This window comes from Tyto alba, unplaced genomic scaffold (genome assembly GCF_018691265.1).
Source record: "Tyto alba isolate M040663 unplaced genomic scaffold, T.alba_DEE_v4.0 Super-Scaffold_45, whole genome shotgun sequence".
NCBI classification, from domain to species: Eukaryota; Metazoa; Chordata; class Aves; order Strigiformes; family Tytonidae; genus Tyto; species Tyto alba.
The window spans coordinates 16,258,573-16,280,764 of NW_024881321.1; the positions used below are offsets into that span (position 1 = coordinate 16,258,573).

General features: G+C 44.6%; 1 protein-coding gene across 4 annotated transcripts in view; it reads right to left on the reverse strand.

The window, feature by feature from the left end:
• The window catches only part of DACH1 (dachshund family transcription factor 1), a 364,095-nt gene extending 349,004 nt beyond the window's left edge, over nt 1–15,091 (reverse strand). For all 4 annotated transcript variants that reach the window (XM_042805982.1, XM_042805980.1, XM_042805983.1 and 1 more), the window contains exon 1: nt 14,231–15,091. In XM_042805982.1, coding sequence (XP_042661916.1) covers nt 14,231–15,018 — 788 coding nt within the window. In that variant the 5' untranslated portion in view covers nt 15,019–15,091. The remainder of the gene's footprint in view (nt 1–14,230) is intronic.
• Nucleotides 15,092–22,192: the final 7,101 nt, after the last annotated feature.

The following is a 22,192-nucleotide window of genomic DNA, read 5'->3' on the forward strand; positions in this document are numbered from 1 at the left end:
AAATTTCACATGCATACAAGCACCCACTAGTTGTTTTATAAACACCTAACTCACATTTTGATTACAAATAATGTTCTTTGATCATTCTCACACTTGGTTGCCGGTATCTGTGAAACTCCAGTCTATGAACACTCTGCTAGCTACACCATGTGGGTACCTATACTGACAATATTTAAGGACCTGCATAATTTTATTCCTATAAATCATCCAATTGAGATGCTGTAGGCAATAGGGCTCCTTAAACAAACCAAAGTTGCCTTCCTGCTTGCAGGATTAAGACTTTTATGTGCAACCAAATATCACTGTGACTATATTCACTGCTGCACATGTGATATGGAAAAATATGGAGGAACCTGAGAATTATAGTTATGTGCTTCTGAAGTAAACTGAGAACCATACAAAGCATAGGTGAGAATTTCCAGAATGAGTGAATTTCTAAAAAAAAAAAAAAACCTGTGTCTAACAAGCTATTTCATTCTAGTCTCTCTCCTTGCTGAGGCATAATTAATGCCTGCTATTTGTATGTTAGTGTTTAGTGAAGGAGTAATCATCAAAACTCAGTCTTATGTTCTAACAGTAATTTCTTTTATCTACGTATACGTACCAGCCCCAGAAAAGAGGCAATTAAAGGAGATGAAGATAATCCATTCTTTCAGGTATGTAATAAAAAACCAAATACCTTCTTCCCATCTCTGCATCTCTGCCACAAGAATCTCATCCCACATCAAACTCCAAAGCAAGGCTTATTTCTTCTTTCTTGCTTTCCCAGGCACTACTCTAAACACAGCCTTACTTAGCAAAGAGAAAGGAAACATTTGTGATCCAAGACTGAAAATATGATCATACATATGTAAACTTATAAGGCTGCATGTAACAGTAACACCGGGTAAATCTGCTTTAACATGCTGTCAACCAGCCTTTCACTTTTGTCTCTTCACTATGCTACACTTCAGCATGTTCCCAGCCCCATAGCCTCAGGGCTCTTGTCCCTACTGCTACTTCTAGGGCTAGCAACTGCTCCCAACCAAGAATCCTCTGTATTTGAAGTTTTCACAGCACCTAATAAAATGGGGCTTCCATGAAGAATTGTAAATTTTCATCTTCATTTTCTTCAAAATCCAGAGAGGTGTGTGAGGGGAAGAATATAAACAGGAGAAAAGGGAAAGAGTTTGGATTTTCAAAGATCTTAATTTGTTCCCTTACTCTGCGTTGTTGCTTCATTATTAAACAGATAACAAAGTATTTTTTTCCTCTCTAGTTTAGATTCAAAGAAAATTTAAGACAAACATTTCAATCACAATGAAGCATTCATTGCCACTACAGCTGATCTTAAAGATTTCCCTTATTTACCACCAAAATCAGAAAGGAGCCAAAATGTTTTATTGGTAAGTCAAAGGTCTTAGACTAGTCTGATCTAAACTTATTCTGGATCCAGTAAAATTAATGTATTTTCTATCCAACTTATGAACAACAGAACTAGAAAGGAAAAGCCAAGCAAGTAAGTGCTTCAGGAAAACATTTAAGCCCCCAAATGCAACTGGACCTCTACCTTCCATTAAAAATCATTTGGGAACAAAAGCATTCTCTGTGTCTTGCCAAAAATGTCCCACCCTACCCACTCAGTGTATGAGCATCTCACAGTAGCCAAATCTGTTAATGGCATGAACAAAAACTGAATTGCTAAAAGCATAAGGCTGACTTAGAGAAAGACAAAAAAAAGACCTTAGGGATCGATATGATCACTTCTTTGAGGTGAATTAGAAAGGGACATCATCTACACATTTATAATAAATACATAATGGTGATAAGTAATCACCATACAGAAGACTTGCCCTTCACTCTGTCAGTCAAAGGAAGCACAGGCCATGAATAACAGCCCTATGATGATGCCTCATGAAACAGTTTGGTTACCCAGACCAACAAAGTCATGAATGGCTTAATACAAGCCGTACAGAAAAATTCACTGGTGTGAAAAGCAAACAAACAGAGTAAATAAACATCTTCTGACTTGTCGTGATAATACTGTTATTGCCATTTCTCACCTTCCAATCCTTTTCGCCCAAGCCAAAAAAGTAACTACAAACTCGGGACTAGGTGACAGTTGGGAGCAGTAAATTCCAAAAGGAAAAGCCACCTTTGCCACATCCACATTGAAGAGTAGGAAGTCTACAGCCGTGGATCATCAGCTCAGCTGTTTAGTCGATTTAAAGTGTTAAGGTGGTGTATAAAGAGAAAAACGATCTATACTAGATGAGTGGTATCCAAATCTGTCACTCATTCACTAGAAACAGGTAGACTTACGCAGGCACTTAATGCCAATTTCAGTGCTGAAAACATATTTCAAGGATGGGAAAGATTGCTTGCGAATAGGAAATGGTTTCCACAGGAAAGTAGAAGCAAAGCCTGGAAGGTTTGCAGAGCCTCTGTGGAATAGTAATTGCTGAGGCAAACTTAAACTGAATAGAGCACTCAGTTTGTTAAATAAATCAAAATGCAAGCTAATTCTAATTTTAATGTAAGCATACAGTTTCAGATATTCAAATAAACTAAGGAGCCCTTCCCTGTCCTTAGGGCCCATTGTTTCAACTTAGCTGGCATACTCCAACCTGGCACTACACTGGCAGAACCACCTGGACACCTTAAGTACCATACCACCCCACCAGAGAGGTGTGAGCACTCACTGTAGGGTATTTAAGCTTCTAGCTCAAACCAAAGTACTGAAAGAGGAAAGTCATGGTAGCACCTACTCATTACTTTCATTAGCTCCAAGAGGAGGTCTGAACCCAGATTTTCCAAATGCCCATTTTTTAGTTTAATTGAGGGAAAGAGAAAAGTCATTTTGGAGGCAGGAAGAAAGGAGTCTCAGTGTCTTCTTGTATACTGTCTCACTGGGTAACCCTTTTTGAACCTTGAACTACTGTGTCCCACGTCCCAGATGAGCAGCCCAATGACCCATCTGAAGAGTCACTCTCTTCTCTATAGCCTACACAACAGGTACTGACTATAGTCGCTGCCTGCTCTATGTTCACATTTCACATGCAGGAAAATGAAGCCTAAGTCACTAAACCCAGAGGAGAGTTCATGGTTTGAGGACTTAGCCCATACCGAACAAATTCTATAATTTAAGCTTTTTGCAGCTTAATTATATTGAGAAACCATTAGACATTTTCAAGAATTAGAACACTGAACTGTTAAATATTAGGCACATGACCCATACCTAATGTAAAGTAAGTTTCTAAAAATGTCCTCAGAAAAATTTAGTAGCAAAACAGGTGTAGGAGAGAATTCAAATGTGACCCATAAGGCCCCAGTATTTAGAAATGAATTGGGATCAGTTCATTCCTTTCCCATGGGGTAACTTGTATAAATGTAATTCTATGGTTTCATAAAACCAGGTCAAGTTTCCGTCCCTTGAGGTCCTTTGGCAATTTGAAGCATGGTAGCACTTTTTCCTGGCTACAAGTTCAAATCTGCATGCATTCTGGATTTGTGAAAGGAAACGATTAGCCGAGCTGAAAAGATAGACCCATCCCGATTACAGCACACCTTCCACACAGAAAACCACTTACAAGGGTGAAACACCATTTCACAAAACAGTATTTAGAACTAGTTGGCTCTTTTCATTTAAGCTGATGAAAATGCCTGTGTTTTTCATCTCTAACAAAATAAATATTTTTCTTTCATCAGCTGGCACACCAAATAAAAGAGCAGACAACCTTATCACATAACAATGCCAGCAGTTTTAGCTGACGACATCCTTCTCCTTTAATGTCAAAATGTTTTACTCATGTAGTCATACTTTGGAATATTTGTGAATACATGACTGCTTCACAATGCGTTTCATAACTATTATTTTATTACCTCTCATAATATCATTGTATTATCCTAATTTAAGTAATAAAACATGTAAAATAAGGTGCAACGAGACAAAAAATCGTAGAATGGGTCACCGAAAAGATGAAACCTGTACTTGGCAGACCCATATCAGCAGCAGCTCAGCAGCAGAGAGCTAAGTGCCTCAGAGGCTCCACTTCCTCAGGAACAACCTGAAATTGTGATGTTTGACATCATGTCCCACGCACTGTGTTCTAAGGTCTGAACTTCGCTGCAGTGAAGCTGGAGTGGTACTGGGTTGAGTCTGACCGCTCACTGAAGGACACAAATCACCCCATATGGGACCATACTCCTTCTGGGTCTACCAACGGTTGCCCAGGCTGTGTAAAGGTGCATTGGCCAGTTCCACACAAACATCTTCCAATGTATGCCTGTAAATCCATGCGCAGGACGAAGGCCAGGAGGCACCCAGAACTGCCCCATCTCAGCCCACAGGCAGACTGATCTCTGCACGGACCTCTCCACAGGGACAAACTCCCATAGGGGAGCTTTTAACAACAAATTCGAAGAGTGGATGAAGCATAATGGACAAAAAACTTCAGGGTCTTTAAGCAAATTACTTTCTGTAAACCTAAAGCTCTACACACTCTGGAGGTGGGCTGCCGGTTCTGAATATAAATTTCAGCCTTTCCTCCACTCTACTGGGATGATGCCAGAGAAGCTCTAAATGGTAAAATCTGTTGAAATTTTATTAATTCTTAGCCACAACCCACCTGTTGTACACCTTGAGATGGCCTCAAGCCAACCCAACAGCTGTGGCTATACCCAAACACCTCGACTAAAAACATCACTGATGCCCTCCCCAGGAAATGTTATGACTCCTTCCTCACACAATTTGTAAATGTGCTCCTCAAACAGCTATATGCTGTTAAATTAGTATTTCTAATACATTTCCCTCATAGCTTCTCAAAAATGTATTTTATACATAGCTATACTTTAAACTGTAAATTACTGTAGAAGGAGCTTCATTTTCTACTACTGTATTTTTAACATGGTATTTCAGCAGCAAATTAATTTTTAAGGGAATCAGTAGAACCATAAGCCATCTACAATACACAATAATGTAAGACAAAATAATTTATTAGCATTTCATGTTTATTTTTTAAGCTGGCCTGTTAAAAGCTATGAGTATCAAATAAAAAACAAACAAACAAACAAACAAACAAACAAAAAAAAAAACCTGATCCTGCTTACATGCAACAAAAGTTGCAACAGTATCATGGCATATTAGTCTCTGTTGGTAAATACAGACACAGAGAAATAATAAAGCGTTACATATCATCACATTGTAAGAACTGTTCTCACAAGCTTTTAAGCAGAAATTTATGGAAACAGAAAACAATTGGAAAATGGTTTCACTTCCCTCCTACCAAACTATCAGTGAGTATCAGAATGAAAATGTGAAAAGTGACAGCCATGGCACACATCTTGGAAGCACCCATTCCCCTCAAAAAGAGATAGGCTGCTTCTGTGCTACAAAAACGAATGCAAAAAATCCCAGCAGGGACTACGAAGCCATGGGTTATACCAAATTCTGATACTCCTTCCTGCCAAGACATTGCATTGATTTCCAAAATATTAATTAATACGAAGTAAGACAATACTCACAAAAATGTTAAAAAAAATGCATAATGAATCTACTTTATTCAACAAGTGTTAATTTACAGGACACTAAGTCTAAAGCATTTTTTCAGTGCCTTCAAACTGTCCCTACAAATGCAAGAAAGTATACAGTAAGACAGCTTCTTACCAAAGATGTCAACTGATTCTTTTATAGCACTTCCAAAATTATTTTGCATATGTTTGGTTTAAAAGATGTATGTAGGCTATTGAAAGCAACAGGACTATCCACATTCTTAAAGTTAAGCATATGATTTAAAACCACAGCATTTTTATTTTAATGTAAATAGCTAAGTCCTACAGGTGACCTTCTCCAACAAAGAAAGGTTTTTACAACAGGCCAGGAGACAGGAAACAAATTATATGCTTCATAAAGACAGATAACACTGGCATCCATTAAAACATGATATAAACCAATTAAAATATTAAGTTTATATTTTTACTACATTTGGAAAAGCATAATTCAAAAATAATAGCTTTAGTAATGTTTTTTAAAGAATGCTCAAACTATTAATAAGCCCTGACTAGATTTATCACCGATAAAACGTAATGCATTGTTTCTACTTCTCTTAAAAATACAGTACCTAGAATCTGAAAGCACCTTTCTTCTGTCCCATACATAATATCATGACCAAGCTCTTTATTAAAAAAAGGAATTCAGTAGTAAGTATGAGAACAACATTAAATCAAGGTTACAAAAGATGTAAATAGTAATAAAATACGTAATTATATATTAACTGTTCCCTTTATAGTTTACTTTATATAACTCTTTCTTTTCAATCCCTTACTATTTTTTTACATAAAATGAAAAAGCAAAGCATTTCCCAAATGTAAGATTTAAAAATAATTTCTATCATACAACAATTTGTAAATGCAAGCACATTCTGAGAGACATGTCCTGAACAACAGCTTTTGGTCCAAATGTAAAATACTTATTGCCTGTTCTCAATACGGTATCGTTAACAAGTGATCTAACATAAATGTTATTCAGAATTATGAACTTCAACCATGACACTGTAATGTTACAAATATATTTTAGCTGCCAATTATTCTAAAATGTTTGCAGTAGTCCCACGTACTCCCCTTTTTCCCCCTCCTCCGCCAGGCCCATTCAATCCCAGTATGTAACTCTTGTTACCCTGTCAGCTAGGTAGTCTGTACGCACACCTATGTATGGCACTCTCAGCTAGTCATACAATCTAAGGAACTAATTCAATATAAAAAATACATGTCTTGATAGTTAATGTGTGTTTTCTTCAGTATTCTTAGTATCGCATAAAAGTATAACGTGAATAAGAAAACTAGCCTGAAAGCTTTGCTTGAACCCGAGCTCACTTTGGATCAAAAGGAATTTAGGTAGAATTTAGCTATTTGGCTAATTTAGAGAATGATTCTATAAATCGAAGGATGAATAAAAATACATGACTAAAACATACTCTTATTTTAGTGGAAAAAAGAACACCCAGTGTGGCGAGGTGCACTGGGAAATTTTAATTGCACCTGCTCCACTGTTCCTGGACTATGGCTAATTTCAGCCTTTCAACTGACATAAAATCCCACTGTTTGATATTTGTACCAAAAAGTATATCTCTTTTCATACTGAAATAACTTTCTTCTTCACAAGGAAGATGTAAAGTATACAGGATGTAAAGAAAGTATTTACAGTAAATTAGTTTTGGAGTGAACAGGGTACCTTTAAACAGAATAATGAACAAAAAATTATGTAGGTGTTAACCTACATGAGTATTCTCAGGGGTGCACAATAAAAACTTTAGACTTTTATTACATTAAAACCAGAATAATAAGAATATTAAAAAATAGCCTTATACCATTTTAAAAAGTTTCTTTATATACCTAATAAACTGGATACACATGATTTACAAGATCTTTCCATACAATTCTACAAATTGTATTGTATACATTCATACACCTGCCGCAGGAGGATGTTGACTTTAAATGTAACCATCACAAAATATCGTTTAAAGCACTGTGAACTGAAATACATTTTGCGATCCATTTCCTCAGTCACAACTCATGCAAGCAGTTTCATTAGTTTTGGTGAATGTATCCTGAACTGCCGCTCAGGGTCCTTTCAGTCCAATATCCCATCTCTAATCCCATCTACAGAAACTCACAGGAGAGAATGCAACTATTCGGTATTTATGGAGTTATCCTTCCCCTGTGTAGTTTCCCAGCTCATCGCTATCAGTGATTTAGAGTAAAGAATTCCAAAGTGGGACATAACTGTACGGTCAAAAGCTGATCCTTCCTCTCACGAAATTCAGTGACAGCATCTTCCTACTTTACGCTACAGAAAATACACTACTACCCTTTTTCTTCCATTAAAAAAAAACATTTCAAAACAGTTCACAGTTAATGCTAAAATTCCACATTTAATATATTATTACAGTTCAATATTCTGCACTGCTTATGAAATGAAACATCAGCACTTGTTAGGAGGTGCCCCCGGCTGAGCACCGTATCAGATAAATAAGCAGAACATAGTGGGTTAAGGATAAAGTTACTCCTCAAAGCAACCTGGATTTCATCATTTCAAGTCACAGACATACCTTGACTCTAAATATAAAGATTTTTGGTTTATGTTTCAGGATTTTTGAAAATAATTTAAATGATAATTGAAAAAGAAAAATTCTTCCTTAATGCACGCTGGAGAAATTATCTATGTATGAATTAACTCTCTGGATCATAATAGCTTTTTGCAGATGACTCTTCAGCTCTGTCATTTACATACGTATTTAGGCAACTAAAAATTTACTGTCAATTCATATTATGTCAGTCCACATTATGGCGCTGTTACAGTATGCACATTTAAAGATTATTGAAAAAATTACTGTTCATGTGCAGTATATAATTTGCAAAAGGTTAATAACTATTTTAAAACAATGAATGGAATTAACTCATAATGCAAAGCAGATGTCCCAAACATTATTTTTAAAACTGAACATATTTAACTTGCAAAAGAACAAAGAGGAACTAAATCCAGTCCTGTTGCTTAAAAGCAGACAGGCACCGTGGTTGTTTCAGACTCTTGGTTTGCTGGCTCATACAATTTTGATAAAACTCGGTAGTTTCTGACTACTCCCTCTGCTATCCTGCAGCCAGAAATTAATTTTTACAGCTAAACTTGTAAAGCTCCTCCACAAAGAGGCAGTACTGGCAATGCTGAAAGAGATTTACCTGTACCAGACCAGCAGAGATTGCAGTAATAATTTAACATATCTACAATACAGTTTAAAATGAAAATATTAAAATTCAATCCAGTGTATGACAATTCCCTGCTTCATATGCAATTCACTTTAGATGATGAATCGCAGTGATAGGCAAAAACAGCCGTCTGGAACGATCTAGTAACAGAAGAAAACAGAAGAGATACTAAATGGCAGTCAAACAAAATTATAATTTCCAACAAACATTGAAAACACACTCCAGATTACAAAAACACACGAGGCAGACAAGTCGTAAATACAATTACTGTAAGTGTATTTGGGTTTACAGTGCTGAGGAGTGGTGGAGCAGCACAGCCGGTGTGGGGGCAGCGACCCCCCAAGTGCCGGCCCGTGGGGGCACACTGTGGGGTGCTCCCTCCCGGCACCCCAGGCGGGACCAGCAGCCCCAGGCATCGTGCCCACAGCTCCGGAAAGAAAGAGCGGAGGCCTCAAATCGAAGTGAGCATCTGAAGAGAGATAGCAGGGGTTTGTGGAAATAACAAAGCTGTTTGCTGTGCTCTCACACTGTCCGTTCTCATCAGTAAAGCTGATACAAAACTGGCAACAAAACTGTGCATTTTTATAGAAACTAGAGATACCAGTAAAAGCTTTCTTAAAAAGAAAAAAAGAAAAAAAAAAAATCAAACAGAAGCCAGAGAACTTTACCACTATTCACAGCTATAAGATAAAGGAGGAGTTAATCAGATTGAATATTTGAGGAAAATCATGTGAAGCAGACAGGAAAAAACCATCTCTCTGCCCATCACTAGCAGCCCCTCACATCCCTGCTCAGGAACAGCCCCGGCAGCGTTCGCTCAACGGGCGACAAACGTGCACTGGGGAGAAGCATTCCCTTCCTCAAGTATCAGATATTGGGCTACTGCCAGGGACTAAGTATCAGATTAAAGGGATAAATAGTCTGTCCGGTTGTAGTAAGTATGGTCCAAAGATCTCAGCTTCAAATTTATAATATTTACTAATGAATAAATACCATAAAATGGGTATGAAAGTTCTGTTACTGCAAGCGGCTAGAGCCTTTAAGGTTTTTTTAAGTCTGAGGAAGCCACCTCCAAACCTTTTGCTCCTTTATAGTTACTACAATTTATCCTCTGGCCTTCCTGAAGTCGTCTTTGCTTGTAAAACCTACCATATTTCTGCTGATTATACTTTAGTAATCTGTAGCAAGAAGGAAGGTCATCAATATAAACCACAGATACTATATATTTGACATTCCTTCCAGCTGCACTTGCTGACCTGTTCATTTAAAGTACCTACGATCTGTACTAACCTATCTGGGTGAGATGCTCCTTTAATTATTACAAACAGAAAAAAAAACATGTAAGTGTGCACTATGCAGTAAACAAGCACATGCTAGATAAGCACAAGCACATAATTCGAGAGGTGCAGAAGCCAGCAAAGAAAGACTGAGTAACTGCCACGTAAGACAGGCTCTGAAGAGAATTGTTTCATGTTCGGCATCTTTCCCCTTTATACTCAAAAATCAATTAGGTGGTTTTCCAAAATTTGTAAATAGCTTCCAAACAGTGCAAATAATTCCCTGCCTTAAGTATGAATGTCAATGAACTCATTCAAAATCATCTTCAGATGTCAGAAAAGATTAACATATCCTGGCCACAGGAGGGAGGTCAGAAGAAGGCACACGCTTTTAGTCTTTACTCGGGTGGGCACAATCCACAGCCAGCCTAAGTCTATGGGAAAACTCCAGGAAGGGACCCAGCATGGTAAAATTCCACGACAAGTGCTCAAAACACAAGAGACCAGAAACAATCTGGGATCAATATCTTCCAGGTCATTAATCCTAGGCAGGTGACATCCAACGCACAGTTCACTACTCTCTTTCACGCACACACTGAAGAAACCTGACTCGATTGGCATCTAGTAGCTTTAAGTATTTCCCATGTTTTGCCTTTATCGTTCCCCTATTTGTTTGGCACATGGCTTTCTAGCATCCCATTAATGTCAAACCGTTTAATCGGAATGTAAGCTAAATGCACAGTTTGCTATTTCCTGGATTTCTGTTTGGCGACCAGTGCTTTTTATGAGGAAAATAAAAGCAAAGGTCAGTACGACCAGAAAAGAAAAGTCATCTTCCACAACGGAAGCTTATTTTTCCAGTGAACTGATACAGAAGCCTAATTTAGAAAAAGGTCCTTTAGTGTCATGTTATTATTAGTAGTATCACAAATAAACACAGAAACCAATTCACTTTACAGACCTCCACATTAAGCATTCAATAGAAAATCCCTTGGTGTTTTATTGATTTTTGTTTTATCGATTTTTTTAAATAGCAATATCACAGTTAAAATGTATCATTTTGGTGAAACACGTCTAAAACTTTTCCCTCTCGAAATAAGTTATTACAAATTATTTCCACAGCAACTGGCAACTAACAATTCAATCCATTTACAGAACAACAAAGTAATGGCTTTATTTGGATGCCTTTTTTGATTAAATAACGTATTAACCTTGATGAAGCTTTCCAAAAAGGGATTAGCGTATTCGAGTGCATCAGCTGATTATGAGACAAATATAACAGTGATAAGATGCTGGTTCAAAATTTTTGAATCTGATGAGTGTAACAATTTAACCACTGTCATGGAGTTGGCTCTTACAGCTTCCATCTCAACAGTAAGTGTACACCCAGGATACAAAAGGCATCACCCAGCTAAAGTATGCAGTGACTGAGAGTCTGGAAAGGTCGCTTAAATCACTAAGCCAAGTAGATCAAAATATCCTGCGTAATTACTGTAATGTCAGAAATAATTAAAAATAATTAATTTGTAAGGAAAGAAGAATCAGAATGAAATGTATTGGAAGGGAAACCCAGAAAGTAAATACATTTTTCTCTGCTGATGATAGCATCCACTTTGACCAAAACTCACTGACCCACTTTGCTTTATTCGTCTATACTGTAATAATACATTTTGCATACCTATTGTATATCCTTTCCATTAAGTTATTTGCTTAATGGATGTATAAATAAATCTACTACAATTACGCTTTTTAAGGGTCAAATCCTATCCACTTCTGAACCCACTACTGCAATTTCTCCTACGCTGTCTGGTAACACAGCAGACCTCAGAAACAGCTGAAACACGGCCGATTCTGTGCTGTTGACATAATCAACCCATGTTACAACCAGCCTGCCAAACCCTTTTATAGACCTGCCAAGTCCAGGAATCGGTGTCCCCGTGCTCCTCCCCGCCCCCCCCCCCCCCCCAAAAAAAAAAGTTTCTCTATTTTTTAATTTCACATGTTCAAATTAAATTCACACAGTATGACCGTAGCAAAATAAAGCTTCCATCAGTTTATTTTAAGGACCAAACCTTGGAACTCGTGCAGAGTTGTTACAAGTTACATGCCACACACACAAACAAACAAACAAACAACAACAACAAAAAAAAAAAAAAAAACGCAAAAAAAAAAAATCGCCTGTGAGCACCTATTAATATTCATGTTGATTCCACATGAAACAACAGCAGAGTTACCCGAGGAGCTACAGTTATGTCAGCGCTTGGAAGTTATTCCAGGCTGTTTTGTCCTGCTGCCCTGAATATTCAGGAACTTCAACAATCCATCTAGCGACAGCAAGTGCAGAGTAAGTTGCTCTCGCCCTACGCTAATGAGTCCCAACTCCCACCCCCAGCCACCTCAGGCAGGGGGGAAGGAGGGATGTGTGTGTGTGTGTGTGTCCCCCGCCACCGGGGAAGGGAAGGAGCACGGCATCGCACGGGGTTAAACTCCCCACGTGTTGGCTGTTGCTGCACCTTGAATTCTGACAATAGGAAAGTGAAACGATGCCGGTCTGTTCGTTTGCGTATACTGAAAGCAGCGTCGGGACTCTGCCCTACGACCTCCTCCGCGGCGAGCCTCCGCGCCGTGGGCAGTTCCCACCGCCCCGCCCGAGGCTGGGGGAGCCCCCGGGAACGGGAGGCGCTTGCGATCGCTCTGATCTCGGGGTCACGGCAGCTATGCGATCCCTTCTCCTTATCGAGCGGATTCAGCCCTGTAACCTACAGACTGAGATAACCGCCCCACGCTTTCGCCCTCAGCTGCGAAGCAGGCGGCTATTGCAGCAGGAATTTCCTCTTTCGCCAGATCCCTCTTCCCCCCCCCCCCCCCCCCCCCCCCGCGCCCTCCTCGGTTGCACCAAGTTTGGGGCTTCGCCTCTCCTGGGCGGCACCCCCCCCCCAGCCCCCCCCCCCCCCCCCCCAACCCGCGGAGGGAGCGCGCAGAGGCGCGCGGCGTTTCCCGCCTCACCGCTCGCATCCGGAGCGCTTCTCTCCCGCCCCCGGCGCCCATCCCCGCCACCGCGCCCGCGTTATTCTGCGCGGTAACGTGATTCGGCCTCCCCAAATCCCTTCCGCGCTCCCGGCTGATCCCCGTCGCCTCCTCCCCGGCCGGCGGGGGCCGGGAGCTGCTCGCACCTGCTCCTCGAGGACCGAAACCGGCCTCCCCCCCCCCCGCCCCCCCAACACCACCCCCCCTGCCCCGGGGGAGCTGGCCAGCCCGGCCGCCTGGCACCTCTCCCCGCTACCCCAAAGCAAAGCAGCCGCCGCCACTACCACCTCCTCCTCCTCCTCCACCTCGCCGTCTTCCCGCCCTCCCTCCACACCCCACAACATCCCCCCCCCCCCCCCCCCCCCCGTTCGCCATGTGGCAACTGCCTCATAGACCTATACAAAAAGTGCACGTGCCCCTTCGGATATATGACAGCAGCTGATGGCCAAGTGGCCTCCACCCCCCCCACCCCCCCCCCCCCGATAGAGCCCTCCGCCCGGGAGGCAGCCCCGCGCCTCATCCCATTCATGCGAACACCGAGTATCTGTGTGTCGCCGTGTCCCCCGTCTGCCCCCCCCCCCCCCCCCCCACCCTACAGGACCATTCCCCGCCCACTCCTGTGCACCCTCCGGGCAGCTTTTTCCCAGGGTTGCCCGTTTTAAAGATACATCCAAGGATAAACTTGCGGGGGGGGGGATGCGTGTCGGTCAGAAAGCACTTTTTGGCTACCGCTCCCCCCCCTTTCTGCGTAAGCAGCGCGCTGCGCTACCCGTGGCCGCCCCGAGCCCCCGGCACGCCTCGGCCGGGGGGTAGAGAAGGGGACAAGGACAGGGCGACACTTGCACGGCACATGGGGGGGGGGGGGGAACCAGAAACAACCCCCCACACACACCTTTCTCCTCCCTCTCTCCCTCCGTCCCACCAAGAAGCGGCGCAGCCGGTTGCGGAGGAGGCCGCCGGGGTAGCGATGGAGAGGCGGGGTAGGGGGGGGCGAGCGCATGTGGCCGCAGGGCGCAGGCCGACCCCCCCCCCCGTCCCCCCGGGCCCGCGCAGGGGCAGCGGGAAGCGGCGCAACGCTCGCCCGGGCCGCACCGCGCGGGGGTGGGACGGGGGCGGCGGCGTGGGCTGGGGGGGGTGGGGGGGGGGGGGGGGTGTCGTGGGGTGTGCGTGTGCCTTGCGGCGGTTACCTGGCGTTGGTGCAGTCGTTGTAGAGGGTCTCGAAATCCTTCCTGGAGATGAGTTTGCAGCGGTTGACCCCAGGCTGGATGGCCCCCAGACCCCTCAGGATGCGGACCTGCTCCACGTTGCAGACCACGGGCGTGATCTCCAGCCGCTTCAGCTTGGTGTAGACCGTGTGCAAGCCCCCCACCAAGTGCTTCAGGAAGAGGTCGAAAGCCTGGGGCAGGCAGATGAGCTCGCAGCCCTCCACGGTGAAGGAGGCCACTTTGGCCCCCCTCAGATCCACCATCTTGCACTCGTTATTCTGGGGGGTGTTCTCCACCGGGGACGGGGTCGAGTACACGGGCTTGCCGGGCAGGCTGCTGGCCGCGCTGGCCGCGCTGGCATTGGGAGTGGAGGTGCCGCCGCTGCCGCCGCCGCCGCCGCCGCCGCCGCCGCTGCCGCTGCCGCCGCCGCCGCCGCCGGTGCCCAGGCTGGGGCTGCCGCCGCCGCCGCTGCCGCCGCCGCTGCCGCCGCCGCCGCTGCCGTTACCGCCGCCGCCGCTGGTGGTGGAGGTGACTGTGGCCGCCGCTGCCGCCGCCGCCGCCGCCGCCGCCGCCGCTGCCGCCGCTGCGATGGGCTCCGGCCGGAATAGGTTTGTCCCCGAAGCAGCCGGCGGGGGAGCGATGGACGGAGACGGAGAGGAGGTGGCCGACGAGGAGGTGGTGGTGGTGGTGGTGCAGGCGGCAGAAGTTGAGACCGGAGGCTGAGGGGGGACCAGCTGGGTCGGAGGGATCAAAGCAGCCGGTACGGCCATGGTCACATATACGGCGGAGGGGGCAGGGGGAGGGGGGAAAAGTTCCCACACACACACGCAGGGGAAAGGGGAAAATTACCAAAAAAAAAAAAAAAAAAAAATCAGGAAAGAAAAAAAAAAAAAAAAAAAGGAAAGGAGAGAAGGGAGGAGGGGGGGAGAAGAAGGGGGGGATAACCCCGGATCAGGTGCTGCGGCGAGCGAGAGAGCAGGGGGCAGAGTGAGAGAGAGAACGCACAAAGTGTCCCGCAAGTGGGGACGGAGGAGGAGGAGGAGGAGGAGAAGTCCGCTCCGGGCGGCGGGGCTGGGGCCGAGGGGAGGGGGAGGGCAGTTTCTTTTTGTGGTCCTTGGTCTAGCACCACGTTAAAGAGGAAGGTGAAAAGGAGGAGGTTTGAAGGACTTCGGTTCTCTCTGGCAAGTACATTGATCAAAGATTGAGAGGGGAATGACAGAGAGAAAATGAGCTGGGAAGTGCTGGCTGCCGCCGCCGCCGCTCGCTCGCTCGCTGGACGAGTTGTTGTTGTCACACGGTGCGGAGGGGAGGAGCTCCGGCAACTTGAAATACCCTTTGAAGCAGCAAAAGGCTCACTCACTAGTATTAACCCAAATTATCCAACCAGGAGCCCGGAGCAGGAAAACAGAGAGCGAGAGGGAGAGAAGTCCCTCTCTCCCCCCCCTTTCAACCCCCCACCCTTTCAGGAACCGTTAGATTACATGTTTCATATTTCACCCCACCAGAGACGAGATGTAATTTTCCCAGCCCTTTTCAGCAGTCGCTTGTCAACACAGTTTGTGGAGAAACACGATCGTCTCCAGCGTTCCCCCCCGAAGCCGGGGGATGGGATTGGGGGGGGGGGGGGGGGGGGGGGGAAGCGGGGGGCGCGGGGCGGGCGCTGGGCGCACACCTTGCCGGGGCTGGGGCGGGGGCACCCGCGGACAAAAGCAGAAACCTCCGGGCGGGTGCGTTGCTTTTGGGTGGCGGCGGTGGTGGTTGTACTCCCGGGACCACAAACGCTCCTCCCGGCGGGGTGGGGGTTGTTGTTGAGGGTCCGGCGGCAGCGCCAAGGCCCCCTTTTGTTGCGCGGGGGGGCGGTGGCTGCGCGGGGGGGGGGGGGGGGGGGGGGGCGCGCAAGGGCAGCATCCCGCGGGGGACGTTCCCTGCGAGCGGCCGCGGATCAAAGGGCACCAGCGGGGCTGGCGGGTCACGCCGTGGGGAAACCGCGCCGAGGGGGGCTGCGGGCGGCACTCGAAGTAACTTTGGAGAGGGGGGAAAGCGGCCGGCCCGCCCCGCCCCGCGCGGGTACCGCCGCGCAACAGGTGGCGGCTCCGCGCAAAAACCGCGCAGCGGCGTGTCGGGACACACACAGGCCCCCCCCCCCCCCCCCCCCCCCCCCCCCAAAGCGCCAGGTAGCGCGGAAAGTCAGCTGCTGCGCTTGCCCACGCATGCGCAGTGGCGCAGCCGGCAGGACGCGCCGCGCCTCCCGTGGCGTGGCGTGGCCGTGCGCGGCGTGGGAGCTGCCTGCCGCCGAAGTTGGGGATGGAGTCTTGAGGCGCGTGTGGCAGCACGCGTGCGTGGGGTGTTCGGGACAGCTGGGAGCTTTGTTCTGCTTGTCGTGAGGGCACTTGGCTTTTTTTTTTTTTTTTTTTTTTTTTTTAAAGGGGTAAAGAAGTGGCCGTTCGTGCAGATGGGGGTGGAGGGGTGGGGGGGTGTGTCTGCAAAAATAGGGTTTGGTGAGTACGTAGGTCTTGCAGTTTTAAAAATATACACTGTGTACTTAATTAATTGTGGTGCATGTATGTGCCCATAGCTTTTTTTTTTTTTTTTTAATGTATACTATAATGTGAAATATGACTCATGAGATGACACATCTACAGAGTGGATAATCTCAACTGTAGTAATTCAGTGCAGGGGAATTTCCATATTATCAGATATAAAATATTCTCATATAATCTACTTGCTTATTGCACTTTAAGTTCAATCTATGGGAATTTGTGTTTTATACCGGTAAAGATGTCCTTTGCTGATGAAATTTTGGATATCCTGCACTAAAGTCTTTAAAGTTGGCAAATAAAACCAAGAAAATACAAAGTGTCATTTTGTTTTGAAGTGTTGTGCAGAACACTTCTGCAAGCTGTTTTTAGGTGGTTTTCAGAACGTTTACCTGGAGGAGCTTGTACAACTTGAGTTCCAGTGGCGGGATCTAGTGTTGCATAAAACTTGCAATTTAAAACTGTAAATACACTGCATCTGTCTTTTTTTTCAGTTGTAGAAAATTAACTCTGTCCATATTTTCTTTGCCTCAACTATCACCTTCTCTTATACCCTGTGAAGGTAGGACAGGTCCTTGAGAACATCAGGACAGAGCCAGGCACGTGCGATGTTGCCACTTGGAGATCTGAGTGAATTCTGAATTAGGAAACCCACCATTTCATTTGTTCTCTACCTTCCCTGTGATGCACGCCAGCCCTTATGCTTTTCTTCTTGCTGTGTACCCTTCTGGATATATAATCCTCATGGTTCAAAACCGTATAAAGAAATTGTAGTTTGAAAGGATTTACTGCCACAGGTTTGAGTTAATCTTGGTCATTTCAATGCAACAATGGGGTTAGAAACCTAGAAAGAAAGAGTTTTATGGAAAGGTTCAAGACTCCTCTTGGTAAGTGTTTCTTGGTAAGTGTTGGCTTGGTAAATGTTTCTAATGGTTGTGGGCAGTGACTGGATTTACTTTAACTCACACATATGCTCACACACTCAGATAAACACACCAACAAATCCTGAGGTTGCTCTTTGTAAACTTTTTTAGATTGCATTTCTTTTACTCGCCGATCCTTTTATGTAATGACATTGTTGGGCGTTTTCTTTTTTTTCTCCCTGAGTTGATATCAGCAAAACTCAAATTACTGTAACTGATATTTGAAAATTCTCCCTGTGTCAAGTGAAGACTTATGGTGCTGAAATCAATAAGACTGTTTAAAATTCAAAGACCTGCAAATCGTTCTGTTTGTCCTTTGATAGGGCCTGGGCTGATTAAAATGCGACCAAGAAAGCTTAATTGCTGCGCTAATTAAGAAGTCTTTAATTTCTTTCCTGGAATATTGTTTGAAGCACGGTTTCTGTTCTGTTCATGTAACTGTTCAGGGCAGGTATTCTCTCTGTTTCTCTGCCTCTCCATTTTTTTTTTTTTTTTTTTTGCTTTTGACCATTTTGTTATATTAAAATGTATGTTAAAGCAGTAAAACATATTGACAGTGATTGTAATTTATTGCTCTAAAAAAAGACTGATACGGAGTTCACTGTTTTATTAGATTACAATTTTGAGGGCAGCTGTAAAGGCTAAAATGCAATTAGAAAATGCATTGTTGCTGTTGCATTTTAAGGAATCTGAATACCTGACTGACAGGGGATAGGATAGTACATCAGCTCCCTCCCCCTTCTTCTGTTATTATTGATAATTAAATATTTAAATTCATTCAGAAAAAAAAACAGAAAAGTATTTATCTTCTGAACGTGTGTGAAGGAATGGACCGAGGGGGAGGGGAAGCATACAGAAGATAGGCACCTGGTAAGGATGAATAGCGTATTAACGTGTTAACTTCATCCACAGTATATTTTTCTGCATTTCTTTTGAATTTATTTTCCTGAGAAGCACCTTTCTGTCTTGTATTTTGCCTTATCCTTGTCTAGTGACCTATTTTGTTCACCAGTTTCTGAAGAGAAGAAACTAAATGATTTCACAAATCTTCCTGTGTGATCAATAGAGTAATGTTTTAGGTTTAATCATGCTGCATTATAATTCTGGCAAACGACTGCTGATCAGAAGATTCTAAGAAAGGAGCAAGTACTGGCAAAGAGAAGGTAAGTTCTGCTTTGCTTTTAATCCCCAGGGTCTCGAGCAGCAATCCTCCTTTCAGGAGCTATCTGTTATTTAGAGGGAAGACTGAGAAAGAGGGAGGGACCTCATACTGAAATCCCCCCTGCATCGCTCAGGAAAACAGACTCATAGAAATGTAAGTCTGTGAATTGGGATCCTTTTTTTTTTTTTTTTTTTTTTTTTTTTTTTTTTCCACCAAGATATTTACTAAACATTGAAAACAAGATGAATGCAGTTGAGACTGGTGTGAAGTGTTGTACCAGTAATAAGAAACTGGATACTGCAGTGCTGTTTTTCTAATTGTTGCATTATAGTCAAACTAGCACAGACCTTGTCCAATACAAATACAAACTGGATTCCTTTCAGTGACAGGACAAGAAGATAACATGCTTAATAGATACAAAGGGAGTTTTACCATTCCAAGCACGGCATCACGCTAATTATGTTTACTCTAATTGAAAGCAAGGTTTTGGGCAACCTGAAATTACTCATAGGATATTTTTAATAACTGGATAATAATAAAGTGCAGCAAACGTTGATCACAAACCTTTTGGTCTTTCAAAAATCTATTGGAAAATTAAATGAAAAGTGGAGTTTGGTACAAACAATGCCCCAGGGCAAAAAACAACTAACACTAGATTTTCCAGTCCAGCCATAACACAAATCAATTTGAGCACACTTCTATGGCCAGACTGCCAGATTGTTATGACTGCTAATTCACTCAATCAAACAGTGCATTAGCACACCCGGCACAAACAGCTTTAACAATAGCATACACTTCTGAACAGTCCACCATATATCATAAAAAGTCCAGAATACATGGCAAGATTGATCTCACGTTCTGTTTACTGCAATTTGTATTTACGTATGGTGCCTGCTTACAAAAAAAAAAAAAAAAAAAAAAAAAAAGTGATGGAAGAATGGAAGCGAAGAAACTTCAGGAGCCATTAAAAATAACTTTTAAAGTCTTTAAAAACGGGAATCTGGGGGCCAGTGATCACCTGGGGTGATTGTTTAACGTGCATCTCTGAGATGGAGAGTTGAAAGCGGTGGCTGCACATCCCCAGCAAGGGCTGGAAGAGGGATTGTGCGGGGCTTGGCCGCTCGCACACGCCCAGCCTAACCCAGCGCCGGAGCATCTTTTGCCGGCTTTCCTCCCGCGACTCGTCTCACTGGCTCCGGGGGTGCTCACCGCCTGAGTACAAGGGCAGGATTTAGCCCCGGAGAGTATCCTTCAATTATTCCCCTTCATCACTACGGGAAAGGGGTGTTACCTGCGGGGAGGCAAACTGATGCTCTGACCAAGGACGCGCCGTACCGATATAACCGACGGCTTGGGAACCTTCTCGTCCCTTCCCTCCCTCCTCCCCTGCATCCAACACACACACAAACACACGTACGCACCCACACCCACGCACAAGCGCATATCTGCAAATTGCAAATACCAAACGCCAATTAAGCTCCTTGCTTATTTACGATTTTTTTTTTTTTTTTTTTTTTTGGTCCCCTCAAGTCGCTGTTCCGACTTCAGAAAATACGTTTCGAAGTCAGTAACAAAAATAATCTTTATATTGATTTGAGCCTCTCGGTCACATTGCAGCCACCAGAGCCAAAGGGTGAGGCGGAGGGGGAGGGGGTGTGCACTTTTCGGTGGGGGTGGCTGGAGCGGGTGAGTGGGCACTGCCTGCTGCCATTCACCTGACGACTGACAGCCACGGGAGAAAAGCCGCAGTGCGAGGAGGAAATGATAACCAACTTCCCTGCGTGAATTAAATGAGGACCGGAATAGACGGGGAGCCCTCTGTCATGTCTGAGTTATACTTGGGGCTCACATCAGAGGTTCTCAGTCGAACGTGTTTATTCACCTACCAACAGGTAGGAAAAGTCGCTCAGAGCGATAATTACGAAGTGCAAAGCCCCTGCCATTAAATTGTGTTAAACCGGTGATCTAATCCGAGATGCCCTTTCCCGTGCTTCCCCCGCCTCACGGAATTAGTTCACCCAGCCACTCCATCCCTGGCTCCCCACCCAGGCGGATCGAACTGCCGGCGCTGCCGAGGCCGCCCCGATATTTAAGTGTTCCCGGTTTTCCAACGCGCTCCCCGAGCTCTGCCGGTACCAGGGGACTGGCTTTTCCCGCCCGGCAGCCGCGGGGAACCGCGACATCCCCTCCCTCCGCACCCCTCCGGATCGGGCCCCCGCGCCCCGTGGGGCGGAGGGCGGCGGCTCGGCAGCCGCTCGAGCACTAATTGTCGCTCTTAATAAGAATACTAATGCTAATAAAAAAAATGCACACCGGCTTCTTTATATATATATATATATATATATATATATATATATGAGCTGACAGCTGCGAGACTCAACATTTTCCTCCTCGAGTCACTTAAGTGAATGAAAAACATTGGGGGTATGTGTGTGGGGTACCTTTATTATTCCCATATTTCAAAAAAGCAGACAAATATTTTTAATTGTTCTTCGGCGGGGGGGGGGGGAAGGGGAGGGGGAAGGGGATAGTTGTACGGGAGGTGGAGGAGGACCTTTAAAAGTCCGAGCCCTTACTTGAAAAGTTTCAGCCCAGAGCAGAATTTTATAGCGAGTTATAAACTCTCAGTAAGAGGAGGATGTTATAAATGGAAGTGCTGACACAACCTTAACTATAGCGTGTAAACGGCTATGCTATAATATCCATTAAGCAGAAAGAAAAATAAGATGGCTGATCAATAATTTATACAAAGAGTACCAACTGCAGACATAATAACTGTAATGTTTGCAAAGCAATCTCTCGCTCTCCAGGCTTAACAGTAAACTAGCGGGGCTGTTAATTTCCAAATCCTACAGGTAAGAATACAAACAAATTAAACTTGTATTTTGCTCGATATTTCTCATGGCTCGGTAGGATAAAATAAGATTTAATTACGATTCAACTTGGGCTGATTGGGGAGCTTCCCTCCCCCTTTGCTCCCCGCTCCCGCCTGCTGCCCCCGAGGACCTTTTTGTGCAAAGCTGCGACCGAGAGAGGAACAGGTCGGTTGGACGGGCGTTGTAAATGGGTCGACTTTTGGGTCACTATAGCTCTTCGGAGAGTTATTCATACATGGAAACAAAATGAAGCCATTTAACTTCAAAAGAAAGTTACAGGGTTTTCCAGTGCCACGAGCTGAAACACAATACCCCCACCGGCACGATAAGCATCAGCTGTCAGAGGACAATGCGCTGGCGCTTTACACGCAGGAGGCTGCCGGGGGAAAGGAGGAAAAAAAAAAATCTGCTTTAGGGGAAACCAGTGCGTCTTCCACTATCCTAAG